Source organism: Coregonus lavaretus (genome assembly GCF_964263955.1).
Source record: "Coregonus lavaretus genome assembly, chromosome: 25".
Lineage (NCBI taxonomy): Eukaryota > Metazoa > Chordata > Actinopteri > Salmoniformes > Salmonidae > Coregonus > Coregonus lavaretus.
Genome location: NC_140012.1, coordinates 23,553,421 through 23,578,225, shown reverse-complemented (window position 1 = coordinate 23,578,225; position 24,805 = coordinate 23,553,421). Strand labels below are relative to the sequence as shown.

At 42.3% G+C, this 24,805-nt stretch overlaps 1 protein-coding gene across 9 annotated transcripts; it reads left to right on the top strand.

Annotated features, from left to right (window-relative positions):
- The first annotated feature begins 89 nt into the window (after window positions 1-89).
- On the top strand, window positions 90-16,058 carry LOC311101185 (desumoylating isopeptidase 1-like). 9 transcript variants are annotated; one of them, XR_014609888.1, is made up of 8 exons: window positions 257-659; window positions 7,275-7,296; window positions 7,519-7,588; window positions 7,811-7,920; window positions 11,271-11,393; window positions 14,287-14,393; window positions 15,105-15,222; window positions 15,443-16,050. XR_014609888.1 is itself a non-coding variant. In XM_084142282.1 (7 exons), exons 1-6 carry the CDS (start codon window positions 569-571, stop codon window positions 14,378-14,380), a joined length of 510 nt encoding a protein of 169 aa, XP_083998408.1. In that variant the 5' UTR covers window positions 257-568; the 3' UTR covers window positions 14,381-14,393; window positions 15,443-16,050. The 9 variants fall into 9 exon arrangements, 6 of the variants coding, with proteins under 6 accessions (XP_083998409.1, XP_083998408.1, XP_083998407.1 ...); XR_014609887.1 differs by lacking the exon at window positions 14,287-14,393; XR_014609889.1 differs by having other exon boundaries at window positions 14,287-15,222.
- Window positions 16,059-24,805: the final 8,747 nt, after the last annotated feature.

Here is a 24,805-nt window from a genome sequence, read left to right as displayed (position 1 = left end):
AGTTGAGTTGATTCAACAAATCACAGCACAGATTGATGGGTACACATCCTGCTTTTACTCTAGCTTTTACTTCCTGCTTTGCTGTTTATGGGTACGCTCGCAATGGCCGCCAGTCCACCATTATGCCATCATTGACTTGAATGGGGACATCCGTTCTATTCATTATATTTCTATGGTATTCATAGATCGCACCTCCGTCACTCGGTCGCGTCATACCATTGTTATGAACGTTCTCAAGCCGCCCTCTATCCGCGGCGCCATAGTGGTGCCTTAAGTGGTGATAAGAGACAGTGACACAGAAACAGCTGATTAGCATGCTAGCTGATCGGTAATGACTTAATACGTTCGTGAATTTTCCTAAATTATTAGATAGTCGTTCTATTTAAGCTGACTTTTTATTTAGCCCAACATACGCTATTTCGGACGATTTGGGTTTTGCGATTTTAGGCTAAGCGGAACCAGAACGAGCTAACATTAGTGTAGTCAGATATCGTTAGCTAGTTAGCCAGCTCGTAAACATTGGAGACAAAACAGCACTAAAAAACCTGATTTAACATCAAGCTGAATTATGGATCAAAATTACACCTCGTATCCTGTAAAACTGTTCGTTTACGACCTGTCTAACGGAATGGCTCGCCAGCTGAGCCCCCTCATGCTAGGTAAGTTGCAAGCTAGTTAGCGTTGGTTGTAATATTTTTTATGTTTATTTTGTATTAACAATAATAAATCAATACAAAGGTACACGAGGAACACAATAATATACAAAGGACATTGGGCTAGGGGGTACAAAACACATTACACAAAGACATTAAGGGACCAGTGGCGACCTGTCATTCAGGGCAGGTGGGGCAGAGCCCCGTCGATGTGAATGGGGGCATGTTTGTTCTTTTCCTGTAGTCCACAATCAGCTCCTTTGTCTTGCTCACATTGAGGGAGAGGTTGTTGTCCTGGCACCGACGAAGATGGCGGCCTCGCGACTAGATCTTATGAAACTTTGCAGTATTTTGTTTTTTTATCTATTATTTTTTACATTATTAGCTCAAAAGTGTTTTGTATCATTACATACAGCGGGAAAAACTATTGGATATCAGAGCGGCGGTAACTCACCAGCATTACGACCAGGAATATGACTTTCCCGAAGCAGATCCTTTGTTTGCTCTCCCCAGGGCAATTGAACTGATTCCAGCGACTGATCCAAAACATTGTCAGTGGAGGAGAGGCACTCGGAGCGGCCTGCTGGTTCGACTTAGGAGGCGCGCACACCACCCACCGCTTCCAAGTATACTACTCGGTAATGTTCAATCTTTGGATAACAAGGTCGACGAGCTCAGGGCAAGGATTTCTTTCCAGAGAGACATCAAGGCCTGTAACATACTTTGTTTCACGGAAATATGGCTCTCTGGGGATATTCTGTCGAAATCGGTCCAGCCAGATGGGTTCTCAGTTCATCGCGCAGACAGAAATAAATATCTCTCCAGGAAGCAGAAGGGTGGAGGTGTGTGTTTCATGATTAACGACTCATGGTGTAATTGTAGTAACATACAGGAACTCAAGTCCTTTTGTTGACAAACTGAAATGGTCCACCAATGCAGACAGTGTGGTGAAGAAGGCGCAACAGTGCCTCTTCAACCTCAGGAGGCTGAAGAAATTTGGCTTGGCACCTAAAACCCTCACAAACTTTTACAGATGCACAATTGAGAGCATCCTGTCGGCTGTATCACCGCCTGGTACGGCAACTGCACCGCCCGTAACCGCAGGGCTCTCCAGAGGGTGGTGCGGTCTGCCGAACGCATTACCAGGGGCAAACTACCCACCCTCCAGGACACCTACAGCACCCAATGTCACAGGAAGGCCAAAAAGATAATCAAGGACATCAACCACCCGAGCCACTGCCTGTTCACCCCGCTATCATCCAGAAGGCGAGGTCAGTACAGGTGCATCAAAGCTGGGACCGAGATAATGGAAAAACAGCTTCTATCTCAAGGCCATCAGACTGTTCAATATTAGAGGATGTTGCTGCCTATTGAAATCACTGGCCACTTTAAGAAATGGAACACTGGTCACTTTAGTAATGTTTACATATCTTGCACTACTCATCTCATATGTATATACTGTATTCTATAATATTCTACTGTATCTTAGTCCATGCCACTCTGTCATTGCTTGTCCATATATGTACAGTGGGGGAAAAAAGTATTTAGTCAGCCACCAATTGTGCAAGTTCTCCCACTTAAAAAGATGAGAGGCCTGTAATTTTCATCATAGGTACATGTCAACTATGACAGACAAAATTAGATTTTTTTTCTCCAGAAAATCACATTGTAGGATTTTTTATGAATTTATTAGCAAATTATGGTGGAAAATAATTATTTGGTCAATAACAAAAGTTTCTCAATACTTTGTTATATACCCTTTGTTGGCAATGACACAGGTTAAACGTTTTCTGTAAGTCTTCACAAGGTTTTCACACACTGTTGCTGGTATTTTGGCCCATTCCTCCATGCAGATCTCCTCTAGAGCAGTGATGTTTTGGGGCTGTCGCTGGGCAACACATACTTTCAACTCCCTCCAAAGATTTTCTATGGGGTTAAGATCTGGAGACTGGCTAGGCCACTCCAGGACCTTGAAATGCTTCTTACGAAGCCACTCCTTCGTTGCCCCGGGCGGTGTGTTTGGGATCATTGTCATGCTGAAAGACCCAGCCACGTTTCATCTTCAATGCCCTTGCTGATGGAAGGAGGTTTTCACTCAAAATCTCACGATACATGGCCCCATTCATTCTTTCCTTTACACGGATCAGTCGTCCTGGTCCCTTTGCAGAAAAACAGCCCCAAAGCATGATGTTTCCACCCCCATGCTTCACAGTAGGTATGGTGTTCTTTGGATGCAACTCAGCATTCTTTGTCCTCCAAACACGACGAGTTGAGTTTTTACCAAAAAGTTATATTTTGGTTTCATCTGACCATATGACATTCTCCCAATCCTCTTCTGGATCATCCAAAATGCATTCTAGCAAACTTCAGACGGGCCTGGACATGTACTGGCTTAAGCAGGGGGACACGTCTGGCACTGCAGGATTTGAGTCCCTGGCGGCGTAGTGTGTTACTGATGGTAGGCTTTGTTACTTTGGTCCCAGCTCTCTGCAGGTCATTCACTAGGTCCCCCCGTGTGGTTCTGGGATTTTTGCTCACCGCTCTTGTGATCATTTTGACCCCACGGGGTGAGATCTTGCGTGGAGCCCCAGATCGAGAGAGATTATCAGTGGTCTTGTATGTCTTCCATTTCCTAATAATTGCTCCCACAGTTGATTTCTTCAAACCAAGCTGCTTACCTATTGCAGATTCAGTCTTCCCAGCCTGGTGCAGGTCTACAATTTTGTTTCTGGTGTCCTTTGACAGCTCTTTGGTCTTGGCCATAGTGGAGTTTGGAGTGTGACTGTTTGAGGTTGTGGACAGGTGTCTTTTATACTGATAACAAGTTCAAACAGGTGCCATTAATACAGGTAACGAGTGGAGGACAGAGGAGCCTCTTAAAGAAGAAGTTACAGGTCTGTGAGAGCCAGAAATCTTGCTTGTTTGTAGGTGACCAAATACCTATTTTCCACCATAATTTGCAAATAAATTCATTAAAAATCCTACAATGTGATTTTCTGGATTTTTTCTCCTCAATTTGTCTGTCATAGTTGACGTGTACCTATGATGAAAATTACAGGCCTCCCTCATCTTTTTAAGTGGGAGAACTTGCACAATTGGTGGCTGACTAAATACTTTTTTCCCCCACTGTATATATTCTTAAATTCCATTCCTTACTTAGATTTGTGTGTATTGGGTATATGTTGTAAAATCGTTAGATATTACTTGTGAGATATTACTGCACTGTCGGAGTTAGAAGCACAAGCATTTCGCTACACCCGCAATAACATCTGCTAAACACGTGTATGTGACAAATAAAATGTGATTTGATTTGACACTGCCAGGTCTCTGACCTCCTCCCTAGAGGCTGTCTCATCGTTGTCTGTGATCAGGCCTACCACTGTTGTGTCGTCAGCAAACTTAATGATGGTGTTGGAGTCGTGCTGTATATTTCAAAAGTGTTGAACAAATAGTTATATTGACTACGTCCGTCATCGCTCGTTCTGTCTTAATCAAAATTACGGACGACCTCTTATCCGCTCGTCGTCTCCTTAATATAGTTTGTACATCTCAATTGTCAGTAGAAACCACATTTGTTTAAGCAAGTCAGCCATATCAGCTATGTTTTTTTTAAAGGCAGTAAATGAGGTTGAATGAACTGTTTCGCTGCCAGACAAGGCTCCGCTGATAGCCAGGTGTAGCAGAGGTAAGGTGTTGGGACTCTGCTGTTGGGACAGCTTTATGTAGGCCCTAACAGTTTGTGGGCACTGTTTGTCACCGTTATAGTGCAATAAATGTATTGTTTAGTGTTGTGTAGTGGCTTTGCTGGCATGCATCTAAAAAATTTGGGGGGAGTTTGCACCACCAAGATTTACACGCTAAAATCACCAATGTAAGGGACATACACACATTTATAATTCAAAAAGCTTTTTTGTTGTTGGAGTATTTAATTGTCTTAAAATATTGTTAAATTTTATTTTGTAAGGTAAGAAAAAAGGGTTGTTTTTGTTTGTAAATGTAGATTTGTGAATATGAAATTTGGCCAGAAGAATAATTATATTAATTAGATAAAATAGTTAAAAATTATTTTTATTGTAGGTAAAGAATCCAAGCAGCACATCTCTCCATAATAGGGTACAATCTTCATAAATATGATCAATTATAATCTACTGATGTCTTGCCACAGATTCTTTACATAAATATTGCCAAAAGAGATGTGGGTGGTAGTTACAAAGATACAATTTGTGTTTGTCTTTTTTAAAACTTCTTCATATAGTGGTTGGCAGGATAATATTTATGAATCATTAAAAAATGCATTTAGTTAATAAGTAGGTATGTGTGAGGCAACATCCACACTTTTTCCAACAGATATGAACAATAAGGCATTACATAAGGTATTTACACTGAACAAAAATATAAACGCAACATACAACAATTTCAAAGATTTTACTGAGTTACAGTTCCTATAAGGAAATCAGTCAATGGAAATATATTAATTAAGCCCTAATTAATTGATTTAACATGACTGGGAAAACAGATATGCATCTGTTGGTTATAGATTTTTAAAAATAAAAATAAGACAATAGGGGTCGTGGATCAGAAAACCAGTCAGTATCTAGTGTGACCACCATTTGTCTCATGCAGTGCGACAGATCTCCTTTGCATACAGTTGATCAGGCTGTTGATTGTGGAATGTTGTCCCACTCCTCTTCAATGGCTGTGCGAAGTTGATGGATATTTGCGGGAACTGGAACACGCTGTCGTGCACGTCTATCCAGAGCATCCTAAACATGCTCAATGGGCGACATGTCTGGTGAGTATGCAGGCCATGGAAGAACTGGGAAATGTTCAGCTTCCAGGAATTGTGTACAGATCCTTGCGACATGGGGCCGTACATTATCATGCTGAAACATGACGTGACGGCGGCGGATGAATGGCACGACAATGGGCCTCAGCATCTTGTCATGGTATATCTGCATTCAAATTGCCATTGATAAAATGCAATTGTGTTCGTTGTCCGTAGCTTATGCCTGCCCATGCCATAACCCCACCACCACCATGGGGCACTCTGTTCACAACATTAACATCAGCAAACCGCTGGCCCACACGCTACCATCTGCCCGGTACAGTTGAAACCGGAATTCATCTGTGAAGAGCACACTTCTCCAGCGTGCCAGTGGCCATCGAAGGTGAGCATTTGCCCACTGAAGTCGGTTACGATGCCGAACTGCAGTCAGGTTAAGACCCTGGTGAGGACATCGAGCACGCAGATGAGCTTCCCTGAGACAGTTTCTGACAGTTTGTGCACAAATTATGCAAACCCACAGTTTTATCAGCTGTCCGGGTGGCTGATCTCCGACAATTCCTCAGGTGAAGAAGCCAGATGTGGAGGTCCTGGGCTGGCGTGGTTACACATGGTCTGCGGTTCTGAGGCCGGTTGGGACGTACTGCCAAATTCTCTAAAATGACGTTGGAGAAATGAACATTCAATTATCAGGAAACGGCTCTGGTGGACATGCCTGCAATTGCACGCTCCCTCAAAACTTTAGACATCTGTGGCATTGTGTTGTGTGACAAAACTGCACATTTTAGAGTGGCCTTTTATTGTCCCCAGCACAAGATGCACCTGTGCAATGATCATGCTGTTTAATCATCTTCTTGATATGCCACACCTGTCAGGTGGATGGATTATCTTGGCAAAGGAGAAATGCTCACTAACAGGGATGTAAAACAAATTTGTGCACAAAATGTGAGAGAAATAAGATTTATGTGAGTATGGTAAATGTCTGGGGTCTTTTATAAACCGTTTTTATAGTTTCAAAATGTCCAAATTGTGTGTTTTTTAAAATCCTAATTGAATATTGTATGTGTATGTATATTACTGCAAATATTGATCAAATTCCTTGTGTATGATCATATATTTTGATACATTGAATGTTAATATTGTGAACTTATGTTATAATTTTTTTAACCTCCTGTTTCAGGAGGTGATGTCACTGAGTACTGCCCCTATATATAGGACCTTCCACCCCCACCTGGGATATGGATGCCTGATGAAGACCTAAGGGTCAAAACGTTGTTATAAATCAGGGTTCTTCAATTCCGGTCCTGGAGGGCCGAAACACCTCTGTTTTTCATCCCCTCCTTCTAATCAGGGGCTAATTCAGACCTGGGACACCAGGTGAGTGCAATTAACTACCAGGTAGAAATAAAAAACAGAAGTGTTTCGGCCCTCCAGGACCGGAATTGAAGAACCCTGTTATAAATAAATATCACCTGGGAGCATGAGCAGCAGTGTGCTGCGTTTTCCATCTTTTATTTCAGCTCATGAAACATGGGACCAACACTTTACATGTTGCGTTTATATTTTTGTTCCATGTAGATACAAGCTTTGGTTGGAATAGAAGTTGTATTATCAGCAGAGAGTGATGCCACACAGAACAAGGAGCAAATATCTTTGGTGATGCAAGAGCGGGGAGAGCTGGGGCTCCCTAAAAACACACCACTTCGATACAAGTGACTTTTTGTAGCAGGGATGAGGAGAGACTGAGGATGCAATTTAGGCCCATGGGCTGAACTTATTATTTATGCCTAGCTCTCATTCACAAAATGTACATATAAACTATTTTCTTCTATTCACAGGGAAACAGCTTGATGGAATATGGTGAGTAAATTATGTATTCTTTGATGATTTAAGTTCTTATTGTTAGTGAGGACAAAGGTCAAGTTTATGTACACCTGTCATTTCATAACTGGATGTTGTAAAATATGTTGAGTATTAGCTACATGAATGTCATGATATTTATATTTTTCCCCCAGTGTTTTTAAGTCTGTTAATTGATAATCCCTCTTAATGTGAAATGAAACAGTAACCTATTCCTCTCAGGCACACTGCTATTGTTGTCCATGGAGAGGAGTTCTTCTATGGGGGAGAGGGCATCGCAAACTGCCCACCTGTAAGACAACGTTTTATTTTATTCCTTCCTACAATGAACTAGACCTGTAAATCTCTTTCTGCGTTGTCTACAGAACTCTAAGTTAGAGTTGCCCCAAACATAGATGTTGTGATACTCAATTAATCCTGGGGCTAAGTAAAAGCTGCAAATACAGGGCCATTGGAGGACAACTGAGCAAGCAGGGGACATGACTAAGCTGTTTGTGTTTGTTGAGTGTTTCAGGGTGGGACGTCCCTGGGAGAGCCCAACTCCATAATAGACCTGGGCATTACAGAGGTGACTGAGGAGATCTTTATGGAGTACCTGTCTTCACTGGGAGAGTCCACGTACAGGTGAGGCTAAGGCACCTGGTGTATCTTAACTCCACAGGGAATATATATATACAGTGGGGAGAACAAGTATTTGATACACTGCCGATTTTGCAGGTTTTCCTACTTACAAAGCATGTAGAGGTCTGTAATTTTTATCATAGGTACACTTCAACTGTGAGAGACGGAATCTAAAACAAAAATCCAGAAAATCACATTGTATGATTTTTAAGTAATGAATTTGCATTTTATTGCATGACATAAGTATTTGATACATCAGAAAAGCAGAACTTAATATTTGGTACAGAAACCTTTGTTTGCAATTACAGAGATCATACGTTTCCTGTAGGTCTTGACCAGGTTTGCACACACTGCAGCAGGGATTTTGGCCCACTCCTCCATACAGACCTTCTCCAGATCCTTCAGGTTTCGGGGCTGTTGCTGGGCAATACGGACTATCAGCTCCCTCCAAAGATGTTCTATTGGGTTCAGGTCTGGAGGCTGGCTAGGCCACTCCAGGACCTTGAGATGCTTCTTACAGAGCCACTCCTTAGTTGCCCTGGCTGTGTGTTTCAGGTCGTTGTCATGCTGGAAGACCCAGCCACGACCCATCTTCAATGCTCTTACTGAGGGAAGGAGGTTGTTGGCCAAGATCTCGCGATACATGGCCCCATCCATCCTCTCCTCAATACGGTGCAGTCGTCCTGTCCCCTTTGCAGAAAAGCATCCCCAAAGAATGATGTTTCCACCTCCATGGTTCACGGTTGGGATGGTGTTCTTGGGGTTGTACTCATCCTTCTTCTTCCTCCAAACACAGCGATTGGAGTTTAGACCAAAAAGCTCTATTTTTGTCTCATCAGACCACATGACCTTCTCCCATTCCTCCTCTGGATCATCCAGATGGTCATTGGCAAACTTCAGACGAGCCTGGACATGCGCTGGCTTGAGCAGGGGGACCTTGCGTGCGCTGCAGGATATTAATCCATGACGGCGTAGTGCGTTACTAATGGTTTTCTTTGAGACTGTGGTCCCAGCTCTCTTCAGGTCATTGACCAGGTCCTGCCGTGTAGTTCTGGGCTGATCCCTCACCTTCCTCATGATCATTGATGCCCCACGAGGTGAGATCTTGCATGGAGCCCCAGACCGAGGGTGATTGACCATCATCTTGAACTTCTTCTATTTTCTAATAATTGCACCAACAGTTGTTGCCTTCTCACCAAGCTGCTTGCCTATTGTCCTGTAGCCCATCCCAGCCTTGTGCAGGTCTACAATTGTATCCCTGATGTCCTTACACAGCTCTCTGGTCTTGGCCATTGTGGAGAGGTTGGAGTCTGTTTGATTGAGTGTGTGGACAGGTGTCTTTTATACAGGTAACGAGTTCAAACAGGTGCAGTTAATACAGGTAATGAGTGGAGAACAGGAGGGCTTCTTAAAGAAAAACTAACAGGTCTGTGAGAGACGGAATTCTTACTGGTTGGTAGGTGATCAAATACTTATGTCATGCAATAAAATGCAAATTAATTACTTAATCATACAATGTGATTTTCTGGATTTTTGTTTTAGATTCTGCCTCTCACAGTTAAAGTGTACCTATGATAAATATTACAGACCTCTACATGCTTTGTAAGTAGGAAAACCTGCAAAATCGGCAGTGTATCAAATACTTGTTCTCTCCACTGTATGTATATATATATATATATATATATATATATATATATATTGTTACGTTATTTAAATGTATTAAATAAAACCATTTCCTCATCAATCTAAATCTAAACACAATACCCCATAATGACAAAGCGAAAACAGATTTTTTGAAATGTTAGCAAATTTATTAAAAATAAAAACAGAAATACCGTATTTACATAAGTATTCAGACCCTTTGCTATGACTCGAAATTGAGCTCGGGTGCATCCTGTTTCCATTGATCATCCTTGAGATGTTTCTACAACTTGATTGGAGTCCACCTGTGGTAAATTCAATTGATTGGACATGATTTGGAAAGGCACACACCTGTCTAATATAAGGTCCCATAGTTGACAGTGCATGTCAGAGCAAAAACCAAGTCATGAGTTCGAAGGAATTTTCCATAGAGCTCCAAGACAGGATTGTTTCGAGGCACAGATCTGGAGAAGTATACCAAAACATTTCTGCAGCATTGAAGGTCCCCAAGAATACAGTGGCCTCCATCATTCTTAAATGGAAGAAGTTTGGAGCCACCAACAATCTTCCTTGAGCTGGCCGCCTGGCCAAAGGGGGAGAAGGGCATTGGTCAGGGAGGTGACCAAGAACCCGATGGTCACTCTGACAGAGCTCCAGAGTTCTTCTGTGGAGATGGTTGTCCTTCTGGAATGTTCTCCCATCTCTGCAGCACTCCACCAATCAGGTCTTTATGGTAGAGTGGCCAGAGGGAAGCCAATCCTCAGTAAAAGGCACATGACAGCCCGCTTGGAGTTTGCCAAAAGGCACCTAAAGACTCTCAGACCATGAGAAACAAGATTCTCTGGTCTAATGAAACCAAGATTAAACTCTTTGGCCTGAATGCCAAGCGTCACGTCTGGAGGACACCTGGCACCATCCCTACATTGAAGCACGGTGGTGTTGGCATCATGCTGTGGGGATGTTTTTCAGCGGCAGGGACTGGGAGACTGGTCAGGATCGAGGGAAAGATGAACGGAGCAAAGTACAGAGAGATCCTTGATGAAAACCTGCTCCAGGTTCACCTTCCAACAGGACAACGACCCTAAGCACACAGCCAACACAACGCAGGAGTGGCTTCAGGACAAGTCTATGAATGTCCTTGGGTGGCCCAGCCAGAGCCCACACTTTAACCCGATCTAACATCTCTGGAGAGACCTGAAAATAACTGTGCAGCGACACTCCCCATCCAACCTGACAAAGCTTGAGAGGATCTGCAGAAAAGAATGGGAGAAACTCTCCAAATACAGGTGTGCCAAGCTTGTAGCGTCATACCTAAGAAGACTCGAGGCTGTAATCGCTGCCAAAGGTTTTTCAACAAAGTAGTGAGTAAAGGGTCTGAATACTTGTGTTATTTCAGTTTTTGTTTTTTTGCCAAATGTCTAAAAACCTGTTTTTGCTTTGTCATTATGGGGTATTGTGTGGAGATTGATGAGGTAAAAAAACAATTTAATCAATTTTAGAATAAGGCTGGAACGTAACAAAATGTGGAAAAAGTAATGGTGTCTGAATACTTTCCAAATGCACTGTATGGATGGATGGATATGTGCAGTTGGATACTGACAATCTCGCACTCTCCCTCACCCTATCCACTCTGTTTACTCTGTCCCTGTCTTTACTTCTTTCTTTCTCTCGCTCCCCCCCCCCCTCTCCCCTCTCTCTCCCGCACTCTGTAGGGGGAACCAGTACCATCTGTTTGAGTGGAACTGTAACACATTCAGTAATGAAGTGGCCCAATTCCTCACCGGCAGCAAGATCCCCGCCCACATCACAGACCTGCCGGCTGAAGTGCTCTCCACGTGAGTTACCCCTCTCTCCCCTCCCTTGTTTCTCTAGCAACAAGAACCTGTTGTCAGACATATAGAGTGTAGTGCGGGAGTGTGGCACAGCGATAGTGCTGCAGTCTTCCAAGAACATATTGTCCATGAGCGACATTGGTATGAATTCCAGCCCTGACACTTTCGTGCAGTCTCTCCTCTACCTGTACCCCTATATCTACTGAATAAAGAAAAAAATACGTAAGGATGACAAGTCTCCGTTCACATGTAGAGTGTAGACTAGGGCTCTCCAACCCTGTTCCTGGGAAAAACGAAAACCTACAGGACAGTAGCTCTCCAGGAACAGGGTTGGTGAGCCCTGGTGGAGACCCCTTGACTTTTTCAACATTTTGTTACGTTACAGCCTTATTCTAAAATGGATTAAATCGTTTTTTCCCCTCATCAATCTACACACAATACCCCATAATGACAAAGCATAAACAGGTTTTTATAAATTTTTGAAAATTTATAAAAAAAACTATAACTGAAATATCACATTTACATAAGTATTCAAACACTTTTATTCAGTACTTTGTTGAAGCACCTTTGGCAGCGATTACAGCCTCAAGTCTTTTTGGGTATGACGCTACAAGCTTGGCACTCCTGTATTTGGGGAGTTTCTCCCATTCTTCTCTGCAGATCCTCTCAAGCTCTGTCAGGTCGGATGGGGAGCGTCACTGCACAGCTATCTTCAGGTCTCTCCAGAGATATTAGATCGGGTTCAAGTCCGGCCTCTGGCTGGGCCACTCAAGGACATTCAGAGACTTTTCCTGAAGCCACTCCTGCGTTGTCTTGGCTGTGTGCTTAGGGTCGTTGTCCTGTTGGAAGGTGAACCTTCGCCCCAGTCTGAAAATCATCCCCACAGCATAATGCTAACACCACCGTGCTTCAATGTAGGGTTTCCTCCAGACGTGACGCTTGGCATTCAGGCCAAAGAGTTCAATCTTGGTTTCATCAGACCAGAGAATCTTGTTTCATCATGGCTTGGTTTTTGCTCTGACATGCACTGTCAACTGTGGGACCTTATATAGACAGGTGTGTGCCTTTCCACAGGTGGACTCCAATCAAGTTGTAGAAACATCTCAAGGATGATCAATGGAAACAGGATGCACCTGAGCTCAATTTCGAGTCTCATAGCAAAGGGTCTGAATACTTATGTAAATAAGGTATTTCTGTTTTCTATTTTTAATAAATTTACAAACCAATCCAAAAACCTGTTTTCACTTTGTCATTATGGGGTTTTGTATGTAGATTGATGAGAGTTTTTATTTATTTAATAAATTGTAGTACAAGGCTGTAATGTAACAAAATGTGGAAAAAGTCAAGGGGTCTGAATAGTTTCCGAATGCACTGTATGTGCCAAATTTGACACTTAATCAGGATCCGGCACCTCTCCGTTTTGGACTGTTTTGTTCCGGAACCTATTTGGCCGGATCCAGTACCTCTCGTGGCATGAAAAATAACTTTTTGCAATGTAAAAATTATAATAAAAGCGATCTGCCTCTTCGTTTGAGTTGTCTCTTCGTTAATTATCTTGCCCCCACAAAAAAAAACGTTATGTGAAAAAGTACATTTTCAGCCCGGGCCTAATATTCTAAGAGTTGATTTGGGTTGGGGCGGCTAGGTTTATGGTTTGCGCAACATTGTAACCCATGTTTGAGACCAACGCACGGCCGTGGTTGTGTGAGAAGCGCGCCAGTATCTCTCATATAACTAGAATGAGATTCACTTTCTATGATCTCTCTGCTCTGATAGACATGAGCTTGAAACTCTCATCTCTCCAGCATTGCACTGCATCATTTATTGCTTTATAGAATCATAGCCGCGCGAAGGGTTCTGAAGGAATTGCAGCACCCCTGATAAATTGAAATACGTTGGCCAAAGTTATAGAATTCCTGCCGTCTGTTCAAAAATAAATGAAATAATTCAGAAGAGCCTACTACACCATGAGAAGGCCTGTAATTTAGCCACAGGGGATCAATAGCTTCTTTAAAAGCCCAATAACAAGGAATAGCCTACAGTCGGGAGCGCGCAGCAAATCTGTCGGTGAAAAAACAGTATCTTTCGCAATATTTCAAATACAATTGAGGGAAAACACAGGTTGGAAAGCAAATGGCTCCTGCTGAAAAGTGAAGACTATGCTGTAGGCTACCAAAATATTCAATCAACTTCCAAATATTGTTTACAAAGAGAGAGAGGCTTTTGGCACGATCGCATCGGCCATCACCAGCGAGTGAGCTGCTCATCATTGGGTGAGTCAGTGAAACTGGAAAGCATTTTTACGACTGTAGCCTACAATATGTGTCCCCACATACCTAGGCCTAGGCTATTGATGGATTCAAGACAAGGTCATTTTATTGATCTCAGATTCTCATTTTGTCAGTGTCAAAGTAGCCTGCCATTTCAATCATTTGTGCGGTATTAAAAAAGATTCTGCCGAAGTCTCCATTCATGTAAAATGACGTAGAATTGCATGAAATGTGTTTATAAAAGGCAAATAATTTCTCGGACCATAGGCTACAAAAATGTTTCCCCATGGGTGCAACTTCTGTAAGTGTCTCTACTCTACTCTACTGCTCAATGCCACTACGCAAATGCGATGATATACATGCAATACTTTATTATAAAGGTGATTTTTTTTTCTTTTCCAGAACTCCCAGGTCACCTCACGCTCTCTTTTTCTTCCGGCACCTCCCGATTTACAAATTAAGCACTGCACTTACTGTATGTTTCAAGTTAACTTTAGTTTGTTGGAATGTGTGATATAAATAAGGAAAGCTTGTTCAAAACATAAGTCACTGTGTGGAGTTCATCGTGTTACTCCCTAATGATCAGATTCTAATTTGTGTGGCGTTCCACTTTCTGTCACCCGCAGGCCTTTCGGCCAGGCGCTACGCCCTCTTCTGGACTCCATCAATATTGCACCTCAGGGGGGCAACAACTTCAATGGACACTATGGCCAGAGATAGACCGATAACACAGGTGCACAGAGTAATATATTAAACGATCAGTCAGTCTGTGTGTGGGGGGTGGGAGATCTGCAGCTCTGGACCTTTGTGAGTCCCTTACTGATGTACGTCAGTCAGTGGGCCAGGCAGCAACCTAACCCAACCTGACCTCTTTAATACCTTAAAGGCCCAGTGCAGTCAGAAATGTGATTTTCCTGTGTTGTTTTTATATATATTGGAATAATACTGGGAAATTATGAAAAGTGTAGGAGCTGTTTGAAAAGGTAGCTGGACATTTCAGTGTGTTTTGGTGGGATGGAGTTTTGGCCTTTCATGGTGACATCACCATGTGGTAAATTAGTTAATAGACCAATAAGAAAGAGAGTTCCAAACCTCTGCCAATAACAGCACATTTTCCGTTTTCCCCTCCCCACTCAGACCACTCCCAGACAGTCTTAGCAAAATTATTTGCTAAGAAGCTATTTTTGTTTCTTTTTGACCAATTTAATTTAAAATAATCACACTAAGTTACTTAATTGTTCCCCAGAAATGATTTGTTATTGATATAAAAACAGCTGCATTGGACCTTTAACACCAGCCCAGCCTGACACTCCTCAGACTTAACGCGATCCTACCTAACTTACCCCTTTTCCACTGTAAACTTGGCCTGCGATCCTTGTATGTATCAAGCTGGTATTGGGCCGTAAGTGTATAATATGATGGAGCTTTCTTCTACTCTCCATAGGAGCCCATGATCAGCTGAATGTAAAACTAGGGAGCTGCAAGGTTTCTCTCTAGAGCCAGAGCTGTAGCTCTTTCCTGCACAGGGGTGGGTAGGGTGTCCTTTTACCTTCCTATTATAAGTAAGTATTAAGTAAGCTATTTTAGTGTTTTTATTATTATTACCATAACATGACTGCATTGACAGAGAAGATGAAAAGGAAAGAGAAACAAACAATAATGTTTGAGATTTTAGCTGAAGACGTGATAAAACTTCACAGATTCTGACTTGCACTTGTCTTTATATTGTGAACTTGCGTATTCACATATCTTCGTACCAACTTCCAATTGTCTTGCATCTAGGTTTATCCCTTGAAAACATTGTTGCACACACACTCAAGATCATCAAGCAAGACCTCGTGTGACCTGTATGTGAGATTTTACAGTAATACACTGAACAACTGCATCTTTCCAGAATTGGTATACTTATACCTTTCAAATGAGCAGGAATGCACCATATCTAGGCATTTTCTAAGATTGGAATGTTGTTGAGGCTCTCTGTGCTGTTTTTTGCACTCAGTGTGCAGCCTAATGTTGGTCCAGCATAGGAAATCACTCTCCATATCAAGAGTTATGCCAACCGCCATTCACCTTTTTCCTGATATCAAGTATCTGTGATTTTGTTGCCATTATTTGTTTGTTTTGATCTGTTTATTTATTTTTATATTATATACACAAGACTGTCTTTGTAAGTTAAATATTTTAATGTATTACCTAATGTCATTATGCGCATACATATCGTTATAACTATTGTATTATCAACATTAATATATTCCGTAATTCACATTTGGGATTGAGTCAAAGTTGTGATACCCCAAGAAATTCCACCCTTACTCTGTCCACAATTGTGATGTAAAGATCCTGTTTCTATTTTACGAAACTCTTGCCTCTGCTTGATAAAGACAACTTTTCTCTAAGTATTGTTGTGTATGTGTCTTTTTGTGTTAACTTCACAAGATCCAGAAGGAGGGAGTTCCACAGTGAAATACACACCAAAATGCTGTGTGCTACCAGCCTCTGACTATGGTTATTTTTGTACAGGTAGTTTACTAAACTAATACTTAATCACCCAGAAATATCCCTTCAGCCAGTGATCAGTGGGAGACCATACTACATTATGTGATGGTGTGTAAGATACTTTTTGAGTGATACTGGAAAGTGCTTTTGATGACTGTAATGCCCAGAATGTCCACGTGGTGGGGATGTTGGTTTTCTAGTTTCAGATTTTCTAATTTCCTGTCTCGAGTCCACTCTGGACAACACTTTACCAAATATGTTTTATACCCAAGATAGACCACAGCCTGTTTCCAATGGGAGCAAATTAATCATAGTGGTCAGAACAAGCAAGGAGGTGGGCAGAGCCAAGCACGAGCTAGTGAGATCCTATTGGTGCGTTCTAGCATGTATTTGCATATTTCCATTAGGGAACGCCTACTCTGTGAAGTGCGCGTGTGCAATAACTAAATTCGCCCTTGCACTCCTAAACAACGCAATTTTTAGAAACACTGACAAAGGGTAAAGTCTAAAAAACTTAGTCCACTCTGTTCGTAACATATTCTAGTTTTGGGAACAGAAAATTGTATTGAGATCAGATGTTCCATCGATGAGAAAGTTAGCAGAATGTTGGCCAAAATCCATCTCATCCATCATCTCTCACTGCCGGTCACTGGGCTTCCTCTCATCACCATATTTGGTGGTGAGTTGAAATACCAACCGCATGCTTCAGATTTAGACATCCAGTCAAACATCTGGCTCATTGTTCTATCTGTGACTTTACTCTACACGTCAGGGAGCACAGAATTGAGGAAAAAAACCAATAACCTGTGTGAAAAATGTGAGCAGCTTGAGGGTGTGTAGACTCTTCGTGGCTTTTGTGAGCAAGGAGTCTTCTTAGGGAGCAATGCTTTCTTTTCTTCCCTCCCTCCTTTCTTTCATCAGGTGTGACAAATGAGAGTTTTGAGAATGACACAAATACTAATTTTCACAAAGTCTGCTGCCTCAGTTTTGATGATGGCAATTTGCATATACTCCAGAATATCATGAAGAGTGATCAGATGAATTGCAATTAATTGCCAAGTCCCTCTTTGCCATGAAAATGAACTTAATCCCCAAAAAACATTTCCACTGCATTTCAGCCCTGCCACAAAAGGACCAGCTGACATCATGTCAGTGATTCTCTCGTTAACACAGGTGAGAGTGTTGACGAGGACAAGGCTGGAGATCACTCTGTCATGTTGATTAAGTTAGAATAACAGACTGGAAGCTTTAAAATGAGGGTGGTGCTTGAAATCATTGTTCTTCCTCTGTTAACCATGGTTACCTGCAAGGAAACACGTGCCGTCATCATTGCTTTGCACAAAAAGGGCTTCACAGGCAAGGATATTGCTGCTAGTAAGATTGCACCTATATCAACCATTTATCGGATCATCAAGAACTTCAAGGAGAGAGTGGTTCAATTGTTGTGAAGAAGGCGTCAGGGCGCCCAAGAAAGTCCAGCAAGCGCCAGGACCGTCTCCTAAAGTTGATTCAGCTGCGGGATCAGGGCACCACCAGTGCAGAGCTTGCTCAGGAATGGCAGCGGGCAGGTGTGAGTGCATCTCAAATCAAATCAAATCAAATTGTATTGGTCACATGCGCCGAATACAACAGGTGCAGACATTGCAGTGAACCAACAGTGCATTTAATTTTAAACAAAAAAAGTAAGAATAAACAACAACAAAAAAAGTGTTGAGAAAAAAAGAGCAGAAGTAAAATAAAGTGACAGTAGGGAGGCTATATATACAGTAAAATAAAGTGACAGTAGGGAGGCTATATATACAGGGGGGTACCGTTGCAGAGTCAATGTGCGGGGGCACCGGCTAGTTGAGGTAGTTGAGGTAATATGTACATGTGGGTAGAGTTAAAGTGACTATGCATAAATACTTAACAGAGTAGCAGCAGCGTAAAAAGGATGGGGTGGGGGGGCAGTGCAAATAGTCCGGGTAGCCATGATTAGCTGTTCAGGAGTCTTATGGCTTGGGGGTAGAAGCTGTTGAGAAGTCTTTTGGACCTAGACTTGGCACTCCGGTACCGCTTGCCGTGCGGTAGCAGAGAGAACAGTCTATGACTATGGTGGCTGGAGTCTTTGACAATTTTGAGGGCCTTCCTCTGACACCGCCTGGTATAGAGGTCCTGGATGGCAGGGAGCTTTGCCCCAGTGATGTACTGGGCCGTACGCACTACCCTCTGTAGTGCCTTGCGGTCAGAGGCCAAGCAGTTGCCATACCAGGCGGTGATGCAACCAGTCAGGATGCTCTCGATGGTGCAGCTGTAGAATTTTTTGAGGATCTGAGGACCCATGCCAAATCTTTTTAGTCTCCTGAGGGGGAATAGGCTTTGTCGTGCCCTCTTCACGACTGTCTTGGTGTGTTTGGACCATGATAGTTCGTTGGTGATGTGGACACCAAGGAACTTGAAGCTCTCAACCTGTTCCACTACAGCCCCGTCGATGAGAATGGGGGCGTGCTCAGTCCTCTTTTTTTTCCTGTAGTCCACAATCATCTCCTTTGTCTTGGTCACATTGAGGGAGAGGTTGTTGTCCTGGCACCACACGGCCAGATCTCTGACCTCCTCCCTATAGGCTGTCTCATCGTTGTCGGTGATCAGGCCTACCACTGTTGTGTCGTCGGCAAACTTAATGATGGTGTTGGAGTCGTGCCTGGCCATGCAGTCATGGGTGAACAGAGAGTACAGGAGGGGACTGAGCACGCACCCCTGAGGGGCCCCCGTGTTGAGGATCAGTGTGGCAGATGTGTTGTTACCTACCCTTACCACCTGGGGGCGGCCCGTCAGGAAGTCCAGGATCCAGTTGCAGAGGGAGGTGTTTAGTCCCAGGATCCTTAGCTTAGTGATGAGCTTAGAGGGCACTATGGTGTTGAATGCTGAGCTGTAGTCAATGAATAGCATTCTCACGTAGGTGTTCCTCTTGTCCAGGTGGGAAAGGGCAGTGTGGAGTGCGATAGAGATTGCATCATCTGTGGATCTGTTGGGGCGGTATGCACATTGGAGTGGGTCTAGGGTTTCTGGGATTATGCTGTTGATGTGAGCCATGACCAGTCTTTCAAAGCACTTCATGGCTACAGACGTCAGTGCTACGGGTCGGTAGTCATTTAGGCAGGTTATCTTAGAGTTCTTGGGCACGGGGACTATGGTGGTCTGCTTGAAACATGTTGGTATTACAGACTCAGTCAGGGACATGTTGAAAATGTCAGTGAAGACACTTGCCAGTTGGTCAGCACATGCTCGGAGTACACGTCCTGGTAATCCGTCTGGCCCTGCGGCCTTGTGAATGTTGACCTGCTTAAAAGTCTTACTCACATCGGCCACGGAGAGCGTGATCACACAGTCATCCGGAACAGCTGGTGCTCTCATGCATGCCTCAGTGTTGCTTGCCTCGAAGCGAGCATAGAAGTGGTTTAGCTCGTCTGGTAGGCTTGTGTCACTGGGCAGCTCGCGGCTGTGCTTCCCTTTGTAGTCTGTAATAGTTTTCAAGCCCTGCCACATCCGACGAGCGTCAGAGCCAGTGTAGTATGATTCAATCTTAGACCTGTATTGACTCTTTGCCTGTTTGATGGTTCGTCGGAGGTCATAGCGGGATTTCTTATAAGCGTCCGGGTTAGAGTCCCGTTCCTTGAAAGCGGCAGCTCTACCCTTTAGCTCAGTGCGGATGTTTCCTGTAATCCATGGCTTCTGGTTGGGGTATGTACGTACGGTCACTGTGGGGACGACATCATCGATGCACTTATTGATGAAGCCAGTGACTGATGTGGTGTACTCCTCAATGCTGTCTGAAGAATCCCGGAACATGTTCCAGTCTGTGCTAGCAAAACAGTCCTGTAGCTTAGCATCTGCGTCATCTGACCACTTTTTTATTAACCGAATCACTGGTGCTTCCTGCTTCAGTTTTTGCTTATAAGCAGGAATCAGGAGGATAGAGTTATGGTCAGATTTGCCAAATGGAGGGCGAGGGAGAGCTTTGTATGCGTCTCTGTGTGTGGAGTAAAGGTGGTCTAGAGTTTTTTTCCCTCTGGTTGCACATTTAACATGCTGGTAGAAATTAGGTAGAACGGATTTAAGTTTCCCTGCATTAAAGTCCCCGGCCACTAGGAGCGCTGCATCTGGATGAGCGTTTTCCAGTTGATTAATGGCCTTGTACAACTCATTCAGTGCAATCTTAATGCCAGCATTGGTTTGTGGTGGTAAATAGACAGCTATGAAAAATATAGATGAAAACTCTCTTGGTAAATAGTGTGGTCTACAGCTTATCATAAGATACTCTACCTCAGGCGAGCAAAACCTCGAGACTTCCTTAGTATTTGATTTTGTGCACCAGCTGTTGTTTACAAATATACAGAGACCGCCACCCCTTGTCTTACCAGAGTCAGACGTTCTGTCCTGCCGATGTAGCGTATAGCCTGCTAGCTGAATGTTATCATTGTTGTCGTTCAGCCACGACTCCGTGAAACATAAGATATTACAGTTTTTAATGTCCCGTTGGTAGGATAACCGTAATCTTAAATCGTCCATTTTATTCTCAAAAGCTTGAACGTTGGCTAATAGGATTGATGGGAGAGGCAGTTTACTCGCTCGCCGTCGGATCCTTACAAGGCACCCGGATCTGCGTCCGCGATATCTCCGTCTCTTCCTCACGCGAATGACGGGGATCTGGGCCTTGTCGGGTGTCTGTATGATATCCATCGCGACCGCCTCGTTGAAGAAAAAATCTTCGTCCAATGCGAGGTGAGTAATCGCTGTCCTGATATCCAGAAGCTCTTTTTGGTTATAAGAGACGATGGCAGAAACATTATGTACAAAATAAATTACAAATAACGCGGAAAAACACACATAATAGTACAATTGGTTAGAGGGCTGTAAAACGGCAGCCATCTTCTCCGGCGCTGTTCTTCTTCACGCACAGTGAGGCAAAGACTTTTGGAGGATGGCCTGGTGTCAAGAAGGGCAGCAAAGAAGCCACTTCTCTCCAGGAAAAACATCAGGGACAGACTGATATTCTGCAAAAGGTATAGGGAACAAAACATCGACATTTTGGATCCATGGCCAGGAAACTCCCCAGACCTTAATCCCATTGAGAACTTGTGGTCGATCCTCAAGTGGCGGGTGGACAAACAAAACCCCACAAATTCTGACAAACTCCAAGCATTGATTATGCAAGAATGGGCTGCCATCAGTCAGGATGTGGCCCAGAAGTTAATTGACAGCATGCCAGGGCGGATTGCAGAGGTCTTGAAAAAGAAGGGTCAACACTGCATATATTGACTCTTTGCATAAACTTAATGTAATTGTCAATAAAAGCCTTTGACACTTATGGAATGCTTGTAATTATACTTCAGTATACCATAGTAACATCTGACAAAAATATCTCATAACACTGAAGCAGCTAACTTTGTGAAGACCAATACTTGTGTCATTCTCAAAACTTTTGACCACGACTGTAGAGCTATAAAGTTCAAACACACCACATAGTGTTTAAAGTTATACAAATAACACTTAAGGTCTCTTTGAGAGAGACATTTAAACGTCTTCAAGTAGTTCCATATTATTTAATCTTCATCTGAAAAGTCAGTGTTATGGAAAACGTAACAGTTCTCAACAAAGAACATTTCCATATACAGCATGTACAGGTACAAATAAGTAGTTTGGTCATCGATATAAATATTATTTCTCCCAACAATCACAGATCTTTATTCAGCACATAATAGCATACATGTATCACACTTATATCAGATAATTTTGTTTGGTCATAGTATCTTATACATTTAATACTGCACTGTATACTTTTGACTGAAGTAGGTATATTCATATTACGCATTATGCATTGGTCTTTTTGTGTACCAAACTAGGCTATAGATTCAGTCTTCAGCTGGTGACAGCTTTGCTCCTACAAGTGCTGCAGTAAGAGCCATCCTTGGATTTACAACTAAACAGAATATATCCCTAGTTAGACATCAGAGTCCTAAAGGGGAACTGTATAATCTGTATGTGGAAGTATTATGTTTCCTATTACCAAACCCACATTGTCAACAAGACAGATCTTATTTAAGAATAGAATGAATACTAATAATAATAATAATATAATATGCCATTTAGCAGACGCTTTTATCCAAAGCGACTTACAGTCATGCGTCCATACATTTTTGTGTATGGGTGGTCCCGGGGATCGAACCCACTACCTTGGCGTTACAAGCGCCATGCTCTACCAGCTGAGCTACAGAGGACCACATGTTGCTCTCATTCCCAGTACTGCATACAGTATGATGCCCAAACAACAGTACAGTGAGACTCATATTTGAATAGTAATAGATGTTTTTAGTGTCCTACTCTGGGTTCGATGTTATGTACTGTACTGATTATATGCTTATATTACTGCTTATATGCAGTGAATAGATGGATAGAAATTCACGAGTTAAATTGTTTGTTTTTCCATTATGGTAACTCCCAATAGAAACAGGAAATTTGTTCCACTGCGTTCTGTCCTAATTTACCCCTGGCCACCCCGGGTTACTCATCAGAAATATATCTACCTTTTCACACTTTTTTACGAACATAGCTTTCAATGGCCTCCATTTTATCAGAGTAACATTCTACGTGTGAACTCGAGCTGATTTGGTCACATCATAGTGGACTAGTCTGAGAGATCAACTGCAATTGAAATATTATTTTTTCCTCAGATCATAAAGCCCTTATGCAAACAAAATATTAAAACTCCATCACATCTCATAACATATACACAAAATAATATTATTGAAATATACAGCTGAACACATGATTTTCAGATTTCTTCTCACTATAAAACCTTAATTTGGTATGATCTGTAAGTCATGTATTGCCCATTAAATATAACTTATGCGTACAAGAATACATATATTTATACAGTGAGCTCCAAAAGTATTGGGACAGTGACACATTTGTTGTTGTTTTGACTCTGTACTCCAGAAATTATACACTGACTACAAGGTTAAAGTGCAGACTGTCAGCTTTAATTTGAGGGTATTTTCATCCATATCGGGTGAACCTTTTAGAAATTACAGCACTTTTTGTACATAGTCCCCCAATTTTAGAGGACCAAAAGTATTGGGACAAATTCACTTGTGCGTGTTACTGACTTTCTCACTCATCATTATTCACAAATTTGTAGAGTCACAAGCTTGATGTAGTCATTGCGTGCGATGAATATGGGACCAAATACTTAACTTTTTACTACTTTATTACACATAAGTGAATTTGTCCCAATACCTTTGGTCCCCTAAAATTAAGGGACTATGGACAAAAAGTGCTGTAATTTCTAAATAGTTCACCCGATATGGATGAAAATACCCTCAAATTAAAGCTGACAGTCTGCACTTTAACCCTCACATCCAAAGTGCTAGAGTACAGAGCCAAAATAACAAAATATTTCTGGTATGTGGGCCAGATTGGTAATTTAGCCAGGACACCGGGGTTAACACCCCTACTCTTACGGTAAGTACAAGGGGATATCATCATTGGGTTGGAAAAAGTGCATGGTGTCATAATGGAAAAGGTTGGAAGCATTTCATTCAATGCTAAAAACATTGACTTAAATACTGAAATATGAATAACTATTTATGTTGCTTCAACTTTTCTCGTCCCTCTTGACTACCCTCACCAGTATGTGCTGCTTACACTGTTTTTGCCTCTGTGTGTCACTCATGTTGTGTTGTTGCATGGTAACACTTACTTGACACCCAGCATCATTACACGGTCATAACCATGTCATAATATGTAATAACATTCAACATAACTTGTCATACCCTGTTATAATATGGTTAGACCTGTTGTGACATTGCGTTATTTTATGACTGGTTATGACACCTACAAAAGAGTGTCAAAACTCACAAAACCTACCACACATGGCAAAACATTCCATTACACCATAGCCTACATGTCAACAGTATATATATATTTAATATATATATATATATATTTAACTCACCATATTAAATGGGATGAATGCAGGAGCAGATTTCAGTAGCAGGACAAGACACCCTCTTTTTGATTGATACTGTATAAGGGCATGTACACCACCGTTCATAAGTTTGGGGTCACTTAGAAATGTCCTTGTTTTCCATGAAAACATACATGAAATGTGTTTGAATAGGAAATATAGCAAAATGAATAGGAAATGTAGTCATTGACAAGGTTAGAATATAAATAATAATTGTGTCCTTCAAACTTTGCTTTCGTCAAAAAATCCTCCATTTACAGCCTTGCAGTCCTTTGGCATTCTAGTTGTCAATTTGTTGAGGTAATGTGAAGAGATTTCACCCCATGCTTCCTGAAGCACCTCCCACAAGTTGGATTGGCTTGATGGGCACTTCTTACGTACCATACGGTCAAGCTGCTCCCACAACAGCTCAATAGAGTTGAGATCCGGTGACTGTGCTGGCCACTCCATTATAGACAGAATACCAGCTGACTGCTTCTTCCCTAAATAGTTCTTGCATAGTTTGGAGCTGTGCTTTGGGTCATTGTCCTGTTGTAGGAGGAAATTGGCTCCAATCAAGTGCCGTCCACAGGGTATGGCATGGCATTGCAAAATTCAATATCCCTTTTACCCTGTACAAATCTCTCACTTTACCACCACCAAAG

Coding starts and splice junctions, on each gene's coding strand:
- LOC311101185 (XM_084142280.1), top strand. CDS start 569: ATGGATCAAAATTACACCTCGTATCCTGTAAAACTGTTCGTTTACGAC. Junction 660..7,274: donor GCTGAGCCCCCTCATGCTAG/GTAAGTTGCAAG, acceptor TTCTATTCACAG/GGAAACAGCTTGATGGAATA. Junction 7,297..7,518: donor AAACAGCTTGATGGAATATG/GTGAGTAAATTA, acceptor TATTCCTCTCAG/GCACACTGCTATTGTTGTCC.